This window comes from Microtus pennsylvanicus, chromosome 8 (genome assembly GCF_037038515.1).
Source record: "Microtus pennsylvanicus isolate mMicPen1 chromosome 8, mMicPen1.hap1, whole genome shotgun sequence".
In the NCBI taxonomy this organism is placed as follows: Eukaryota; Metazoa; Chordata; class Mammalia; order Rodentia; family Cricetidae; genus Microtus; species Microtus pennsylvanicus.
In genome coordinates, this window is record NC_134586.1 from 101,439,822 (window position 1) to 101,453,576 (window position 13,755).

Below are 13,755 nucleotides of genomic sequence, written 5' to 3' on the forward strand. Positions count from 1 at the left end.
TCCTGCTCCAGAACAGGGCAGGTGGGCACATGGGGACGTACCATGCCCACCAGGAAGCTGGTCTGTGTCCCAGCCAGCTGCCTCCCAGGAAAGGAATTTGGTTTTATAAACGGAGCCTATGCTGCAGTCCTGAAATCTTTTTAAAAACAACATCCTTATCTCTCAGCCGGGGCCCAAAGACTAAGGCCCCAATTCCATCAAAGAGACAGCTTTCTGGGGAGAGATTAAATGTGGAATTCTCAAAAGAAACGAAAAGAAACACGGAAGAATAAACTGGGAGCCGGGCGTCGGTGACGCACGCCTTTAATCCCAACACTTGGGAGGCAGAGATTGGCAGATCTCTGTGAGTTCGAGGTCAGCCTGGTCTACGAGAGCTAGTTCCAGGACAGGCTCCAAAGCTACAGAGAAACCCTCTCTTGAAAAACCACAAAAAAAAAAAAAAAAAAAAAAAAAAAAAAAGCGTGCTGGGAGCAGGCAGGGAGAAACACAGGAATTGTACTGCCAAACACACAAATTGACATGTCCATTAAACACCTACAGTGGAGCCCTGGATCTCACAGACCCTGAACTGCCTGCTGGGAACAGCACCATTGTTTGGAAGCCTTCTCTGTCCTTCTCTGACACTGCCACCCCCACCAAGAGGCTACAGAGAGGATCTTACCAACCCGATAGTGAGGAGTGATCTGTTTGTTCTTTCTTCTCTGGCACAGATGTCTCAGAACTGGAGATGAAACTAAATGTGGAAGCTTGGAGCTCTGCTCTCCCAGGCAGGATTAATCATCAAATCGAGCCCCATTGTGCCACGCAATGGCCTAAGGATGCAACCATTTCAATGCGGGGCTGCCACCTGGGGCCACTCGGACACAAACAGTGCCGAAGCCGGGCGTCAGAGCTCAAGCGACTGACCTTTTGATTTGCTCCCCTGTCCAGCGCTGGGAGACCCGATGCCCACTGTTAGATGGCTCCCCTGAGGGAAATGTCCCTTCCTCCCTGCCACCCCCTCCACCTGAGACCCACTGCTGGGTGTGCCTTTGAGCTATAGGTCTCTGAGCAGGGCTCGCTAAGCTGTCAGGCCATAAGTGCTGCTCAGCAATAGTCTAGGGTATGTTCCTCCCCCACTGGAGTTAGAAATGATCACTCCAAGCTCTGGGCACCGAGTAACCTAAGTGTCTGTAATTCTATCATCTATCAGAATCTGCCTCTATTGGTCTCTCAAAGATTCCTCCATTAACTACTGAGCTAAACAAACTCTGGAACTTGAGTGTCTGGCTTATGGACCAACTCCAGTATGCTTGGATCTGAGGCCGAGTCCCACCTTGCCAAATTCCAAAGCCTGAATCTACCCTCCAGTCCTGTTTGGCAATTTGCCCTCCTGTCTGTGCCTCGACACCTGTCCAATCCTGGCCTGGTGTCCTGGGGCAGCATCTCCTACCTGGATGCACACTAGGCGAAGGTGCTGTCCTGACGGTCCCCGGCTAGCAGAGATACTGCTTCAAGGAGCCTCATGGCTGCTTATTTACAGAGAGCAGCTGCAGTCCAACTCAGAGGGAACCCGTGCCTGGGCTGTCAGACAGCCCAGCGACTCTGCTGGAGGCTGCAGTCTTATCTGTAAGAGCTTCCTGCCTGACCCATCAGCTGTCCTGCAGGACTCTGAGGAGTGTGGGAACACGGCCCCTGCTGCCAGGCTGGGTGCCTGGAGACCCCAGCCAACCCCCACCCCAAACATTCTGCCTAGGTTTTGGTTTTCTGTCCTGTGTCTTTTTCTTCAAATAAGTAACATAAGCTGAACATGGTGGTGAATACTCTGCGTTCTGAAGACTGAAGCAGGAGAATTGCTGTGAGTTGGAGGCCAGCTTGCACAGTGTAGCAGGTTTCAGGACAGCCAGAAGTACATAGTAAGATTGTGTCTCAAATCAAATAAATAAAAACAAACAAGCTGGAGAGTAATGAGGGAGCCGGGCGATAGCTGACATGAACCTCTGCCACACATAGGTGCCTGCTTACAGGCATACACTAAAACAAGATATTACCACAACTTGGAGAAACGGCCAAGGGTTCTGTGCGTGGCAAAGCAGACTCCATGAGTCACTCACTGCACAGTTCCATCTTTAAAATACTCCTGAGAGCCTGTTTGGAGGCTCAGCACAGCCATTCGAACCTGCTCAAAGGGACAATAGTCCTCCCCCATCGGGGAAGGTCTCCCACAGACATGCAGCTTCAGGGTAGGTGCATGAATTCATGCATGGAAGCTGGACCAGCCAAAGCAGCTTCTTCGTGATCGATGGGGTGAATGATACTGCAGCTGTATTACCCTCACATCCCATTCATACAATACTCTCAAAGTGACAAAACTAGCCTGGTGGTGGTGGCCCGCACCTCTAATTCCAGTACTCAGAGGTAGAGGCAGGTGATTCTCTGTGTGTTTGAGGCCAGTCTGGTCTATGTAGCCTGGTGATGGTGGCCCGCACCTCTATTTCCAGCACTCAGAGGTAGAGGCAGGTGATTCTCTGTGTGTTTGAGGCCAGTCTGGTCTATGGAGTGAGCCCAAGACAGTCAGCACTACACAGAGAAGCCCTGTCTCAAAAAGAAAAAAAAAGTGATAAAACTATAAAAATCAAGGACAGATCATTGTTGGCCAGGGCACTGGGTCTCAAGCACTTGACTTGCGGGGGCGGTGGTGGCGCATGCCTTTAATCCCAGCACTTGGGAGGCAGAGGCAGGCGGATCTCTGTGAGTTTGAGGCCTGCCTGGTCTAAAAGAGCTAGTTCAAGGACAGCTAGGGCTGTTACGCAGAGAAACTGTCTCAAAAAACCAAAATAAATAAATATAAATAAATAAATAAAGGTGACTTGACTTGCCTGCTCACGCTGGAATCTGGGCTGTAGTACTGTGCCGGACCTTCCACTGGGGAAGTTGGGCTCAGAAAAACTGGATTACCTTCTACAACTGCATGAGAATCTATGATCACCTCCAAAGAAAGCTTAACTTTTTAAAATTATGTTTTGCTTCTGAGGCAGACTCTCATGTAGCTCAAACTGCCCTCACACTTATAGAAATGGCCCTGTTCACATCTCCAAAGTTCACAGTACACAGAGCCAAGAGTCCCTCCTATAACCTGTCCCTGCAAACTGGCAGACACCCCCACCTGCCCTAAGGCGATAGAGAGCCCAGAAAGCCTAAGGACCTTTTTGAGGGGGAGGAGGGGCATTTGAGACAGTTTCTCTGTGCAACCCTGGCTGTTCTGGAAGTTGCTTTGGAGACCAAACTACCTTCAGACTCAGAGATCTGCTTGCCTCTGCCTCCCAAATGTCTCTTAGTGCTGGGATAACATGAACCACCACTTCCAAATCTTCAGCCTTGCCCAGGTTCCAGGGATTGAGCTCAGGACCCTGTACATGCCAGGCAGACACTATCCATCAACTAATCTATTTCCCCAAGCCATCCTGAGGACTTTTTTAAAAGTGCCAACAAAAGCCAGGTGGTGGTGGCACATGCCTTTAATCCCAGCACTCAGGGAGGCAAAGGCAGGCAGATTTCTGTGAGTTCGAGGTCAGTCTGGTTTACAGAGTGAGTTCCAGGACAGTCAGAGATAAACAGAGAAACTGTCTCTAAAAAAACAAAAAAGAATTTTAAAAAAATACCAGCAAAATACTCCCCATTACAAAAACAGTGGTAATTTAACTTGCCTAGATTGAATGAATAGGTTGTGAGTTAGAACTTTGGTATTATAAGCTTACCTTGGAGCCACAAACTAGTGTCAAAAGTCACCAGGAAGCAATGGCCACTCCTGCCCTGGAAGCAAGCCACTGTTTTCCTCTTCTCTGCCCTGACAGCACCCAGCACAGGGTTAGAGTCATTCGCCTGGGAGCTCTGACCCCGCAGATCATCCCCTTCCCGGCCAGAACAAGACTGGCCCATGTCCAGTGAGTGTTTACATCTCTCCGAGATAACCGTGGAGTTTGCATACAGGAGTCACATGAAACCCACTCTGCTCCGGCTGGGAAACTTCCCTGGGGGGTCACACCGGACGTGCTGCCGTATCTGTGGGACACTTTGTCCATCAGGACATTCCCCACTACCACCTCCCCAAAGGCTCTCATCACTCGCTGGGAGCGCCTGAGTTTCCAGAGAGTGCACAGCACTTGGATGACTATACTATCCTAAGCCTAGTCCCTCTGGGATATGGAGCAGAGACCACAGTGAGGCACTGGAAACCTCTCTTCTTGCCAAGTAGTTAAAAGGTCTTGACTACTTAGCCATTTAACGCATTTACCCAGTGTTAAGATTCTGGATGGCACCATTTACATGATAGTGACACGGGAAAGTGGCCATAACAGGCCACCATCAGATGTCCAGAGGGCCTGCCCAGAGGTTCTCACAAGGAGCCTGCACTGGTGGTGCCTACATTCAGAAGTCAGAAAGAGGGGATCAGAACCCCTAGAACTGGAGATACAGAACTTTGTATATTTGTGAGCTGCCATGTGAGTACTGGTACCAAGATCAGTTCTCTGCAAGGGTATCATATGTTCTTAACCACTGAGCCATCTCTCCAGCTCTAGACCCTAGGGTTTGTGAACTGATAGTTTGAGTGTAGAGATCCCAGAATGCTCATTTGTAATATGTTCTCAAGGCTGGGGTGGCTGGGCCAGAGACACTTAAGAAACCGTGGCCAGCCTCTCAGTGGATGTCGGGATATTGCTGAGTCTGCCCCAGTATGTCAGCAGCCCCGTATTGGTTGTGACTGGTCTTCCACTTCAAGCCTCAAAAGCCAGCCATGCTAACCTACTTGTTTAGCTGCTCTAAAGCCCTGGGGAAGAATCAACAGACTGATGGGACACAAGAGAGGACCTGCTGGGTACAGTGTCTGTCCATAGCAGAACCGCCACTCAACCAGTGACCGCTAGGAAATAGAGCAGTCGTATAAACATGCCGGAATGATCAGAGCCGTCACAAATCACAGTGTGGCTTCCTCATACGGCCAGAAAGTCAAACTAAAATGAGCATGGAGGGCAGCTGTAAGGTGGCCACTGTCTGACACAGACTCCACTGTCCCTTCAAGTCATCTCGGAGAGCTTGGCCATCCAGTGAGGTAAAAAAGCAAGCCTTCTCAAGGTGGTTAGAAAAGCAGCGATTTAAGTTACTCCTAAAAGTATACTGAGTAAGTTGGTAGGCTTGTTTTTAAAAATATTTTAGATTTCACCCAGGCGGTAGTGGTGCATGCCTTTCAACCCAGCACTCGGGACACAGAGGCAGGCAGATCTCTGTAAGTTCGAGGTCAGCCTGGTCTACGGAGCAAGGTCCAGAACAGCCAGGGCTAGACACATAGAATTCATCTTGAAAACAAACAAACGCTCTACAGTTGGATCTTACGGAGACATTCTCGTATTTCCTTTCAGATGACAAGAACTAGCCCGGACACCGTCTCTCTAATCTGTCTCTAAATGTAGAGTTTAATTATGGCTGTTAGCACATGCGGGGGTGGTACTGTGCATGGAGCATGGGAACTTACTAGTGGCTGCAGAACTGAAGCCTCCTTGTACCCAGCAACCTCCCCATACCCAACCAACTGCTAATTGTCAGAAGCCCAAGGAGGAGGGGTGGGGCTTCATGACCCCTTCCCTCATGTTTCTTTGACTTCAAGTGTTATTGGGATAACTGCACTTCATATTGCCTTCTAAAGTATCTTGAACCCTATCAAGTAACTCCTGAGGTTCTTGCTGGGCAGTAAAGAACCAAGTAGCCTGGCAGGTGGTGGTGATGCACGCCTTTAATCCCAGCACTTGGGAGGCAGAGGCAGGTGGATCTCTGTGAGTTCGAGGCCAGCCTGGTCTACAAGTGCTAGTTCCAGGATAGGCTCCAAAGCTAGAGAAACTCTGTCTCGAAAAACCAAAAAAGAACCCAGCTATGTCTTTTCTAAAGATTTTTCTTTTGAGTGTTTGCCTTCATTTATGTCCAGGGCCCTCAATGTGTATGACTGGTGGCCCCAGAGGCTAGAAGTCAGATCCCTGAAACACATGAGCCACCCTCTAAGTGTGGGGAATAGAACGAGGATCCTATGCACATCCTCACACACACCTTTTTTTGGTCAAAACCTCCATTAGATTTGTTCCTAAAACTCTTTACTTGTGACATTTCAACCTTTGGTTGTGGGGAGGTATGCTGGGAATCAAACCTAGGGTTTTTGTTTGGTTTGGGTTTCTATGTAGCTTTGGAGCCTGTCCTGGAACTAGCTTTGTAGACCAGGCTAGCCTCAAACTCACAGAGATCCACCTGCCTCTGCCTCCCGAGTGCTGGGATTAAAGGTGTGTGCCACCACTGCCCAGCAAACCTAGGGTTCTCTGTATGCTAAACCTGTGCTTTATATTAACATAACCACCAGTAATAAAATTAATCAGTGCTATGGACATGGATTATGTGAATTCAAGGTCAGCCTCATCTTTAGAGTCCTTGTCTCAAACAAAACAAAAATTATAAGCCAGAAAGATGACTCAGCAAGCAAAACAGTTTTGGGTAAGACAAACTGACCCATGTGAAGAAAGTACCAGTCCACAGTTGGCCTGACTTCACACAAACCCCATGGCATGAACACATCACAGGCAAGACAGTTTTGTTTTTTTAGGATAGGGGGGCGTTGAGACAGGGCTTCTCTGCGCAGACTAGACCGGCCTCAGACTAAGATCTGCCTGCCTCTGCCTCCTGTGCTGGAATAAAAGGCAAGAGCCACCAAACCCAGCTTTTAAAAAGTTTTGATTAAAGTAGTAATAGCACCTGAGCCTTTTTGTTTAAATACTATAGTTTTGTTTTGGCTGAGACAGGGTCTCACTATGTAGCTCCAGTTGTCCTCAAACCCACAGAAATCTGCCTGCCTCTCAAGTGCTGGTATTTAAAGATACTGGCCTTTTTGTTTGCTTTTTTGAGACAGAGTTTACTCTGTTTAACAGCCCTGGCTCTCCTGGAACTCACTTTGTAGACCAGGCTGGTCTTGAACTCAGAGATCCGCCTGCCTCTGCCTCCCAAATGCAGGGATTAAAGGCGTGCGCCACCATCGCCTGACTAAAGAGACTGCTTTTTTAACATAATTAGCTTTGAAAAACTGACAGCAACTTAATGACTACCAGTTAAGAAGCTAATTATTGCTCTCAAGTCACTATAGCTGAAAAGGATCCCACTATGGAGCCTGCTGGCTTAAAACTCGTGTAGACCAGACTGGAGACCAGAGATCATCTGCTCTGCCTCCAGAGTGATGGGATTAAATGTGTGCCACCGCAGTATGAGAGCTTCAAGGTCTAATCTAAATCAGTCTCAAACTCAAACACTTGGGAGAGAATTTTGAACTTCTGGTTTTTCTGCCTCTACCTCCCACACACTGGGACTACAAGCATTAAAGGGTTGTAAATTCTATGCTGGGAGCTAATTGTAATCCCAGCATATAGGAGGCAAACAAAAGAATCTTAAATCCAAGGCCAGCATTGGTTAGAGGGATACTTATTTGCAAAGCTGGGCATGACGGCTCATGCAGCAAAGGTACACTGCTCCAACATGACTGGAAACCCCTGCCGACTTTACATCAACTGAGAACTTTTGAGAACATCCAATATCTCCAATTCTTACTTAAAATTCCCACTTAATAACCCAAACCTCTTCACAGCTGCTTGAAAGGACAGTACCCCCTAAATTGGAGGAATGAGAATCTGCTCTAGCCAAACCCTGAATAACTCACTTTCTAAACTCTAAGTGGATCTGCCCCATCAGGCTGGTCCCAGGATAATGCGCAGCTAAACATACTGTTCACCTCAGCTTCTAGGTTTATAGCAACACCAAGTCCTTCATGACATTCATCAGGCATGTTCCAATTGGCAATTTCTATTTTAACAATCAATTTTGTGGCCAGGCGGTGACGGCATGCCTTTAATCCCAGCACTTGGGAGGCAGAGGCAGGCGGATATCTGTGAGTTCGAGACCAGCCTGGTCTACAAGAGCTAGTTCCAGGACAGGCGCCAAAACCACAGAGAAACCCTGTCTCGAAAAGCAAAAAAAAAAAAAAAAAAAAAAAAAAAGTTCGAGGCCAGCTTGGTCTACAAGCCAGGTCAGGCTCCAAAACTACAGAGAAATCCTGTCTCAGAAAAACAACAAAAACAAAAATCAAATTTGTGTATTTGTGTTTTACCTGTATGTTGTATGTGTACATTATGCCTGGTGCCAAGCCAGAAAAAAAATCAATCTCCTGGAATGGATGGTTGAACTTCCATGTGAACACTAGGATCAAACCCAGGTCCTCAGGAAGAGCAGCTGGTTTTCCACATAGTGAACCCTCCACTCCTTTTGGCTTGAGGCCTTTTGTGTAACCCAGGCTAGCCCCAAATTCACCACCCCTTCTCAGCTACCAGAGCGCACCACCAAGCTGCACTAAACTGATGGACTCTACTGCAGAGCCATGAGCTAACCAAGTGGTGCTTGAAGCCAAGGGAACACTATATAACCACAGCTCCTATAGAAGTAGGCAGACAGCAGGAGTTACTCATACATTCACTGTGAACCACAGTGAAGGTAGATACCTGCCAGCTTTTAGCAGGCCTCAAGTTAGCAAGTAACTCCACATAAGCGGTGCCAGGGACCCAACACAGCACACGGGCAGCCACCCATGCATTTATCTAACCCGCTTAAGGTTAGCAATGGATGCCTACTCCACCTGCAGCTTCCGCCTGATCCACATTAGGAGCCTCCTTAGCACTCAAGGCTTTGATTTTTGTGGACACTGCCGTTTCCACTCAACCTAATGTGGAGTTACACGAAACGAAAACCAGGAGACGTGCTATAGCAAGAACCTGCTCACTGTACGTGAAGAGGCATACTTCAAACCTTCAGCTTGCTCAGGAAGTTACCGCTGTTGTATATCCACGGCCCCGAGACTGAAAAAGAAACAACCAAACACTACGAATGACACTTTATTCAGTCATTTTCTTTACAACTGAAACTCTGGGAATTCAAAATTAACATCCTTGCCCGTGAGCTTCTTGTACACACCAGAAAAAGTTTCCACCTGAAAAAAAAGACAGAATTCATCACCAATTCATGACTTTTAAATGTGCAACAGCACCGAAATCTAATGCATCCTGTACGGTTTCCTCTTCAGCAACTAAGTAAGGGCTGTGCAGGACACGACTCCTGCAACTCTTGGCCTTGACACAGGCCTACCTCCAACACTGAGGCAAAACCATTCAACCAAGCTACCCATGGGCAGCAGGTATCAGCACAGCACCCACTGCCCCAGTCATTCTAATATACCACCATCCACCCAAGTCCTCATCCTTGCTTCCATATCTCCTAGTTAGTTAAAAGGGTCCAGAGCACTCCAGTTTCTAAAGCATCCCCAACACAGAATCAGACGGACAGAAGAGTGATGGAGAGACCTGACCATGGGCTAGGGACTGAGCTGTTCCCTTACCTTGTGCTCCACGTTGTTCTGCTGTGCTTTGTCTAAATGAACCTTTATGAGCCTGCTGCCGTCCAGTTTCACTCGGATCCTCTTGCCCACAATCTCACTTGGGAAGACCAAGTCCTCAAGGATGGCGTCGTGCACTGCGGTGAGTGTGCGGCTGAAAGAATGACAACGGTGAGCAACACTGCAGAAGGCGCCCTTGGAATACAAGGAAAACAGCCGAGGCCAGATGCCCAAAATCAAGTTAACACGAGCCGAGTGTGATGGCTCATGCCTGTGACACAAACACTTGAGAAACCGAGGCAGGATTTCCCATGAGTTCAGTCAGGGACAACCAGGAGTCCTTGTCTCAAACAACACATTTGGCTCCTACTGAGGCTATTTATGCAACCAGCACCCCAGAGACTAAAACTTTTGAATGACAAGCAAGTCAGGATTTATGTCCAAAGCTGTATAACACCTGGCAACCTACACTCTCAGAGTGTCCCAACCCCAAGGCCTGGCAAGCTGCATGATGGTTCCGACTTCCAAGCACAGGTGCAAACAGCCTAGCCAGACATAACACACCGGACCAACCCTGCAAGCACCCCAGCTTACCAAGAGATCACTGTGGGTGTCAAGTGTCACTTACATGGTGATCACAGGACACCTGAGAGCTGCAGGCACCAGTGCTCATCACAACACACCATCAGCCTGGAAAATGCACTAAATCCAGAATCCCAAGCAGACTTTCTCCTGAGTACACACTATTATAGACACCCCACCCTAGCCAGGAGCCATCTGTAATTCCAAACTCTGGAACGGGTGCTATGGCTGTCGGTCTTAAGAACACACAGCAAGTGTGTACAGGAAGTGCATGCTATTCAGACTCCACCCTGTCTGTGCTCACCAGCAGGACCATCCAGCAATCAGACGGCTGCTGCCTGCTCCTCTTTAAAGCACGTTATCACACTGGACCAGGTCTGGAGACAGAAGTATTACAGGATTACCGCTCCCTGCCAAGGACCTCAGTGTTGGGACCAGAAGCTGCTAAGGTCACTGGGAACATGGCAGCCATGATCGACAATCTCAGCTCTGCTGTGCATGAGCTACTCAACCTACAATCATGACCAGGCTCCAAGGACCATAGTCACAAACCTCACTAAAAATTATGGCAAAAATCCTGCCATTCCAGCTATTCATGAAAAACTGGCCTCATCGGTGACTATCACCCCTCTTCTTTCCTACAGACAGCATTTACCCACACATCAAATTCCCACCAATCTCCCAGGTTGAATTAAGACAAATTCCTAGCATTATTAACCACACAATATTGCAATACAAACAACACCCACGGGGCACAATGGTGTGCAACTGTAATCCCAGCACTTGAGCAGTGGTGGCAGGGTGAGTGGAAGGACAGACTTGTCTAACAGAAAGGTAATGGCAAACCTGGACTTCAAAATCACTGACACAACACACAATACAAATTCTGTCTGAAGTAGACTGCCTATAGCAGTTATTAACCTCAATCTGGTCCCTGAGGCTCTGCAGGGACCTATTATACAAATGTGATAGTTACAGCAAAGGCAACACCACCAGGAGGCCTAACTCAAAAAGCACTGTGAAGTCACCACTAGCATCTGCCTATAGCAGATGACACAGCTAGTCAGCTAGCACCAGGGAAGCCATGCTGTCTCTAACACAGCACCTCAGTTACACCCAACAGACTTCAGGCCTCACCTGGGTGGTACCACTGACCTACAATACTATTATTACATCAGACCACACATAAGCAGAGAATGCCACCCAAGGAGGACTGCACACCAAGAACGTGCCCCGCACCCGTCAGCAGCCACCAAGTGAAGCGTGCGGCAGATAACACACTCACCTTCTGGGGCGCTTCTGCTTATTTTTCGTACGGCTTTTCCGAGTTGGCTTGGGCAGAATCCTCCTCTTTTATGATGAAAACAAAAACAGTGCATGAGTTGATGTCAGGCTACGAAATGTCCAACTGCTTTCCACACTCAAACAGCCATGACCCTGCACTACCCTGCTTCAACCGTCCTCTAACCAGCTCTATACTGCACCCCCCCGCACCAAAGCCAGCCCTAAATTTCAAGCACTGTCTTACCAGAGGGAGCGCACTTCAATATTCTAACCCCAATGCCAAGCTTTCCACCAACACGGTTGTCACAGTCTCGCCCCGACCCCTGAACCCAAGAGGTTTGCAATACAGCGAGCAGATACCTGAGCAATGAAGACTACGTGTTTCCCGCTGAACTTTTTCTCCAATTCACGAACCAGCCGGACTTGGATTTTTTGGAAGGATTTCAGCTGAGGAACTGGTACAAAAATTATGATGGCTTTCCGGCCACCACCAACTTCAATTTCCTAAGAGGGAAAGAGTCCATGGCGCTTTAAATTAAATCCTTCACTTCCATTCCCCCCCCACTCAGCACCGCTCAATGCGAATATAGTGAGGCAGACTGTGCAGACCTGGCTGGCCTTTGACAGAGATACCTGCCCCTGCCTCACAAGAGAGGGGTCTAATGTCCCGTTCTAATGCTTCACTAACAGCTTCCAAACAACACTCTATGGTTTAGATATTGCCTAGGGGTCCTGAAGTTCATGAGCTAAAGCCAAACCCCCACTTTGAGGTACTGAGAGTGGGGTTAGGGTCCAGAGGTGGAGTCTCCAGGGTAAAATAAAGAGCTCACAAAAATGTCACCCCAGCATTAATTAATGCGGTTTACTCTACAAGAGACACAAAACGGCAAGTAGGGATACATGCCCACTGCCCCAGCCACGGAGAGGTAGAGGAAGACCAAGTTCATCAGGCCCAGCCTAGGTTAAAAGAGACTTGTCTCACCAGTCAGAACTGGCTACGGCCAACCTCTGGATCCCCCAACATGATGGAACCATCCGCAAGGGTAAACTTTAAAATTTTACTATTGCCTGAGTGTCCCCGGTGTTAAGCCTCTTCACGATACTACTCTAAACCACCCAAAGACAGTATGATCTTGACAATAAAAGCTTCACAAGACACTCCCCGGGGCTAGGGTGGACTCAGCGGGGTGAGGACGGCACTTTGTGGGCTTCCAATGGATCAGGTTCAATTCCCAGCACTCACAACCATCCAGTTCCGGGGACACACGTGGTGGTGCATAAGGAACACAACCAACCACTCATGCTTAAAGAAGAGATCTTAAACAGAACCCTGCCATACCAAAAACTCAAGAGAAACCCCACCAGCCGCGACTGTCCTGTGTGGAGTCACGCTGGGTCGAAACACTTGCAGGAAGTCCACGTCTCGAGTCAGTGACCAGGCATGAAATCGTAGCATCCCATGTGGCTGGATGCACGGCGTGCGCAACCCAGGGTCCCCACTCACCTTGGCCGCAGTAATGTTGAGCTCCCGCAGCTGCGCCTTGAGATCCGAGTTCATCTCCAGCTCGAGCAGCGCCTGCGGGCAGATACGGAAACCGTGGGTGCCGCGCCGGGGAGGGGATCGGGGGGTCGGGGAGGACACCCGGAGGCCGGGAGACACACTCACCTGAGAGATGCCGGACTCGAACTCGTCCGGCTTCTCGCCATTGGGCTTGACGATCTTGGCGCTCGAGCTGAACATGGCTCGCCCTGTGGGGAGGGAGCAAGGCGCCGTCGGTCACTCAGCTCGCGGGGCACCCGGCCAGGGCCATCGACCGGCGCACACCGCGTCATCCGCCGCATCCCCGCCCGGGACGCATGGACCGCAGTCCCGCAGGTACCCCGAGGGTCCCCCTCCCCGACCTTCGCGGAAAAACCACGGCGCCATCGCCGGCCGCGAACCTACCTTACGGAGTGCCGGCTTGGAAAGAGGCCCAGCTCTCGCGAGAACTGCTCATATCCGGGTGGAGGCCGAAAAGAGGCGGGACGGCGGAAGTGGATGGGCGGGAACCGGAAGCTCCCCTTGAAAGAGTAGATGACCTAGCCTGTGCCCGGAAGTGTTTCCGGAGGACCCGTGTTTTGAGATCATTCGTTCCCTGGAGGAGTCCGCATTTGGATCTGTTTGTGACGGTCTCGGCTTCCATAGTTGTAGTCTTTCGTGTGTTCCTGGACGGGGTGGTGGCGGATGGACCGCCCTCGGAGACAGAGCCAGCCCGAAAGAGCTCAGCGTCATTCGCCACGAAGATGGGACGTTTAAAATGTCTAATTAGTCCCGTGCTCGCCCTCCTTTCTCCGCTGACCCGAGGAAAAGGAATCTGGCTAGCCAGACAGCCAGGCACGCCTTTAATCCCCTCGTTCGGGAGGCAGAGGATGGCGATTCCCTAAATTCAAGGCCAGCCTGGCCTACA

The 13,755-nt window shown here is 49.4% G+C and overlaps 2 protein-coding genes across 9 annotated transcripts in view; both read right to left on the minus strand.

Annotated features, from left to right (window-relative positions):
• Positions 1–3,881, minus strand: part of Colec11 (collectin subfamily member 11) — a 34,123-nt gene extending 30,242 nt beyond the window's left edge. For 2 of the 8 annotated variants that reach the window (XM_075982090.1, XM_075982086.1), the window contains exon 1: positions 1,433–1,581. The gene's annotated coding sequence lies outside the window, so the exon portion shown is untranslated. Of the gene's footprint in view, positions 1–661; positions 813–1,432; positions 1,582–3,737 lie in introns of those variants that run through there. The other 6 variants (XM_075982089.1, XM_075982088.1, XM_075982092.1 and 3 more) reach the window with 6 other exon arrangements.
• A 5,046-nt stretch (positions 3,882–8,927) lies between these two features.
• On the minus strand, positions 8,928–13,341 carry Rps7 (ribosomal protein S7). The gene is made up of 7 exons (XM_075984123.1): positions 13,254–13,341; positions 12,975–13,057; positions 12,813–12,884; positions 11,669–11,812; positions 11,310–11,374; positions 9,446–9,596; positions 8,928–9,040 (listed from the first exon to the last, which is right to left on the minus strand). The coding sequence occupies exons 2-7, from the start codon at positions 13,047–13,049 to the stop codon at positions 8,963–8,965; spliced, it is 585 nt and encodes a 194-aa protein (XP_075840238.1). The 5' UTR covers positions 13,050–13,057; positions 13,254–13,341; the 3' UTR covers positions 8,928–8,962.
• Positions 13,342–13,755: the final 414 nt, after the last annotated feature.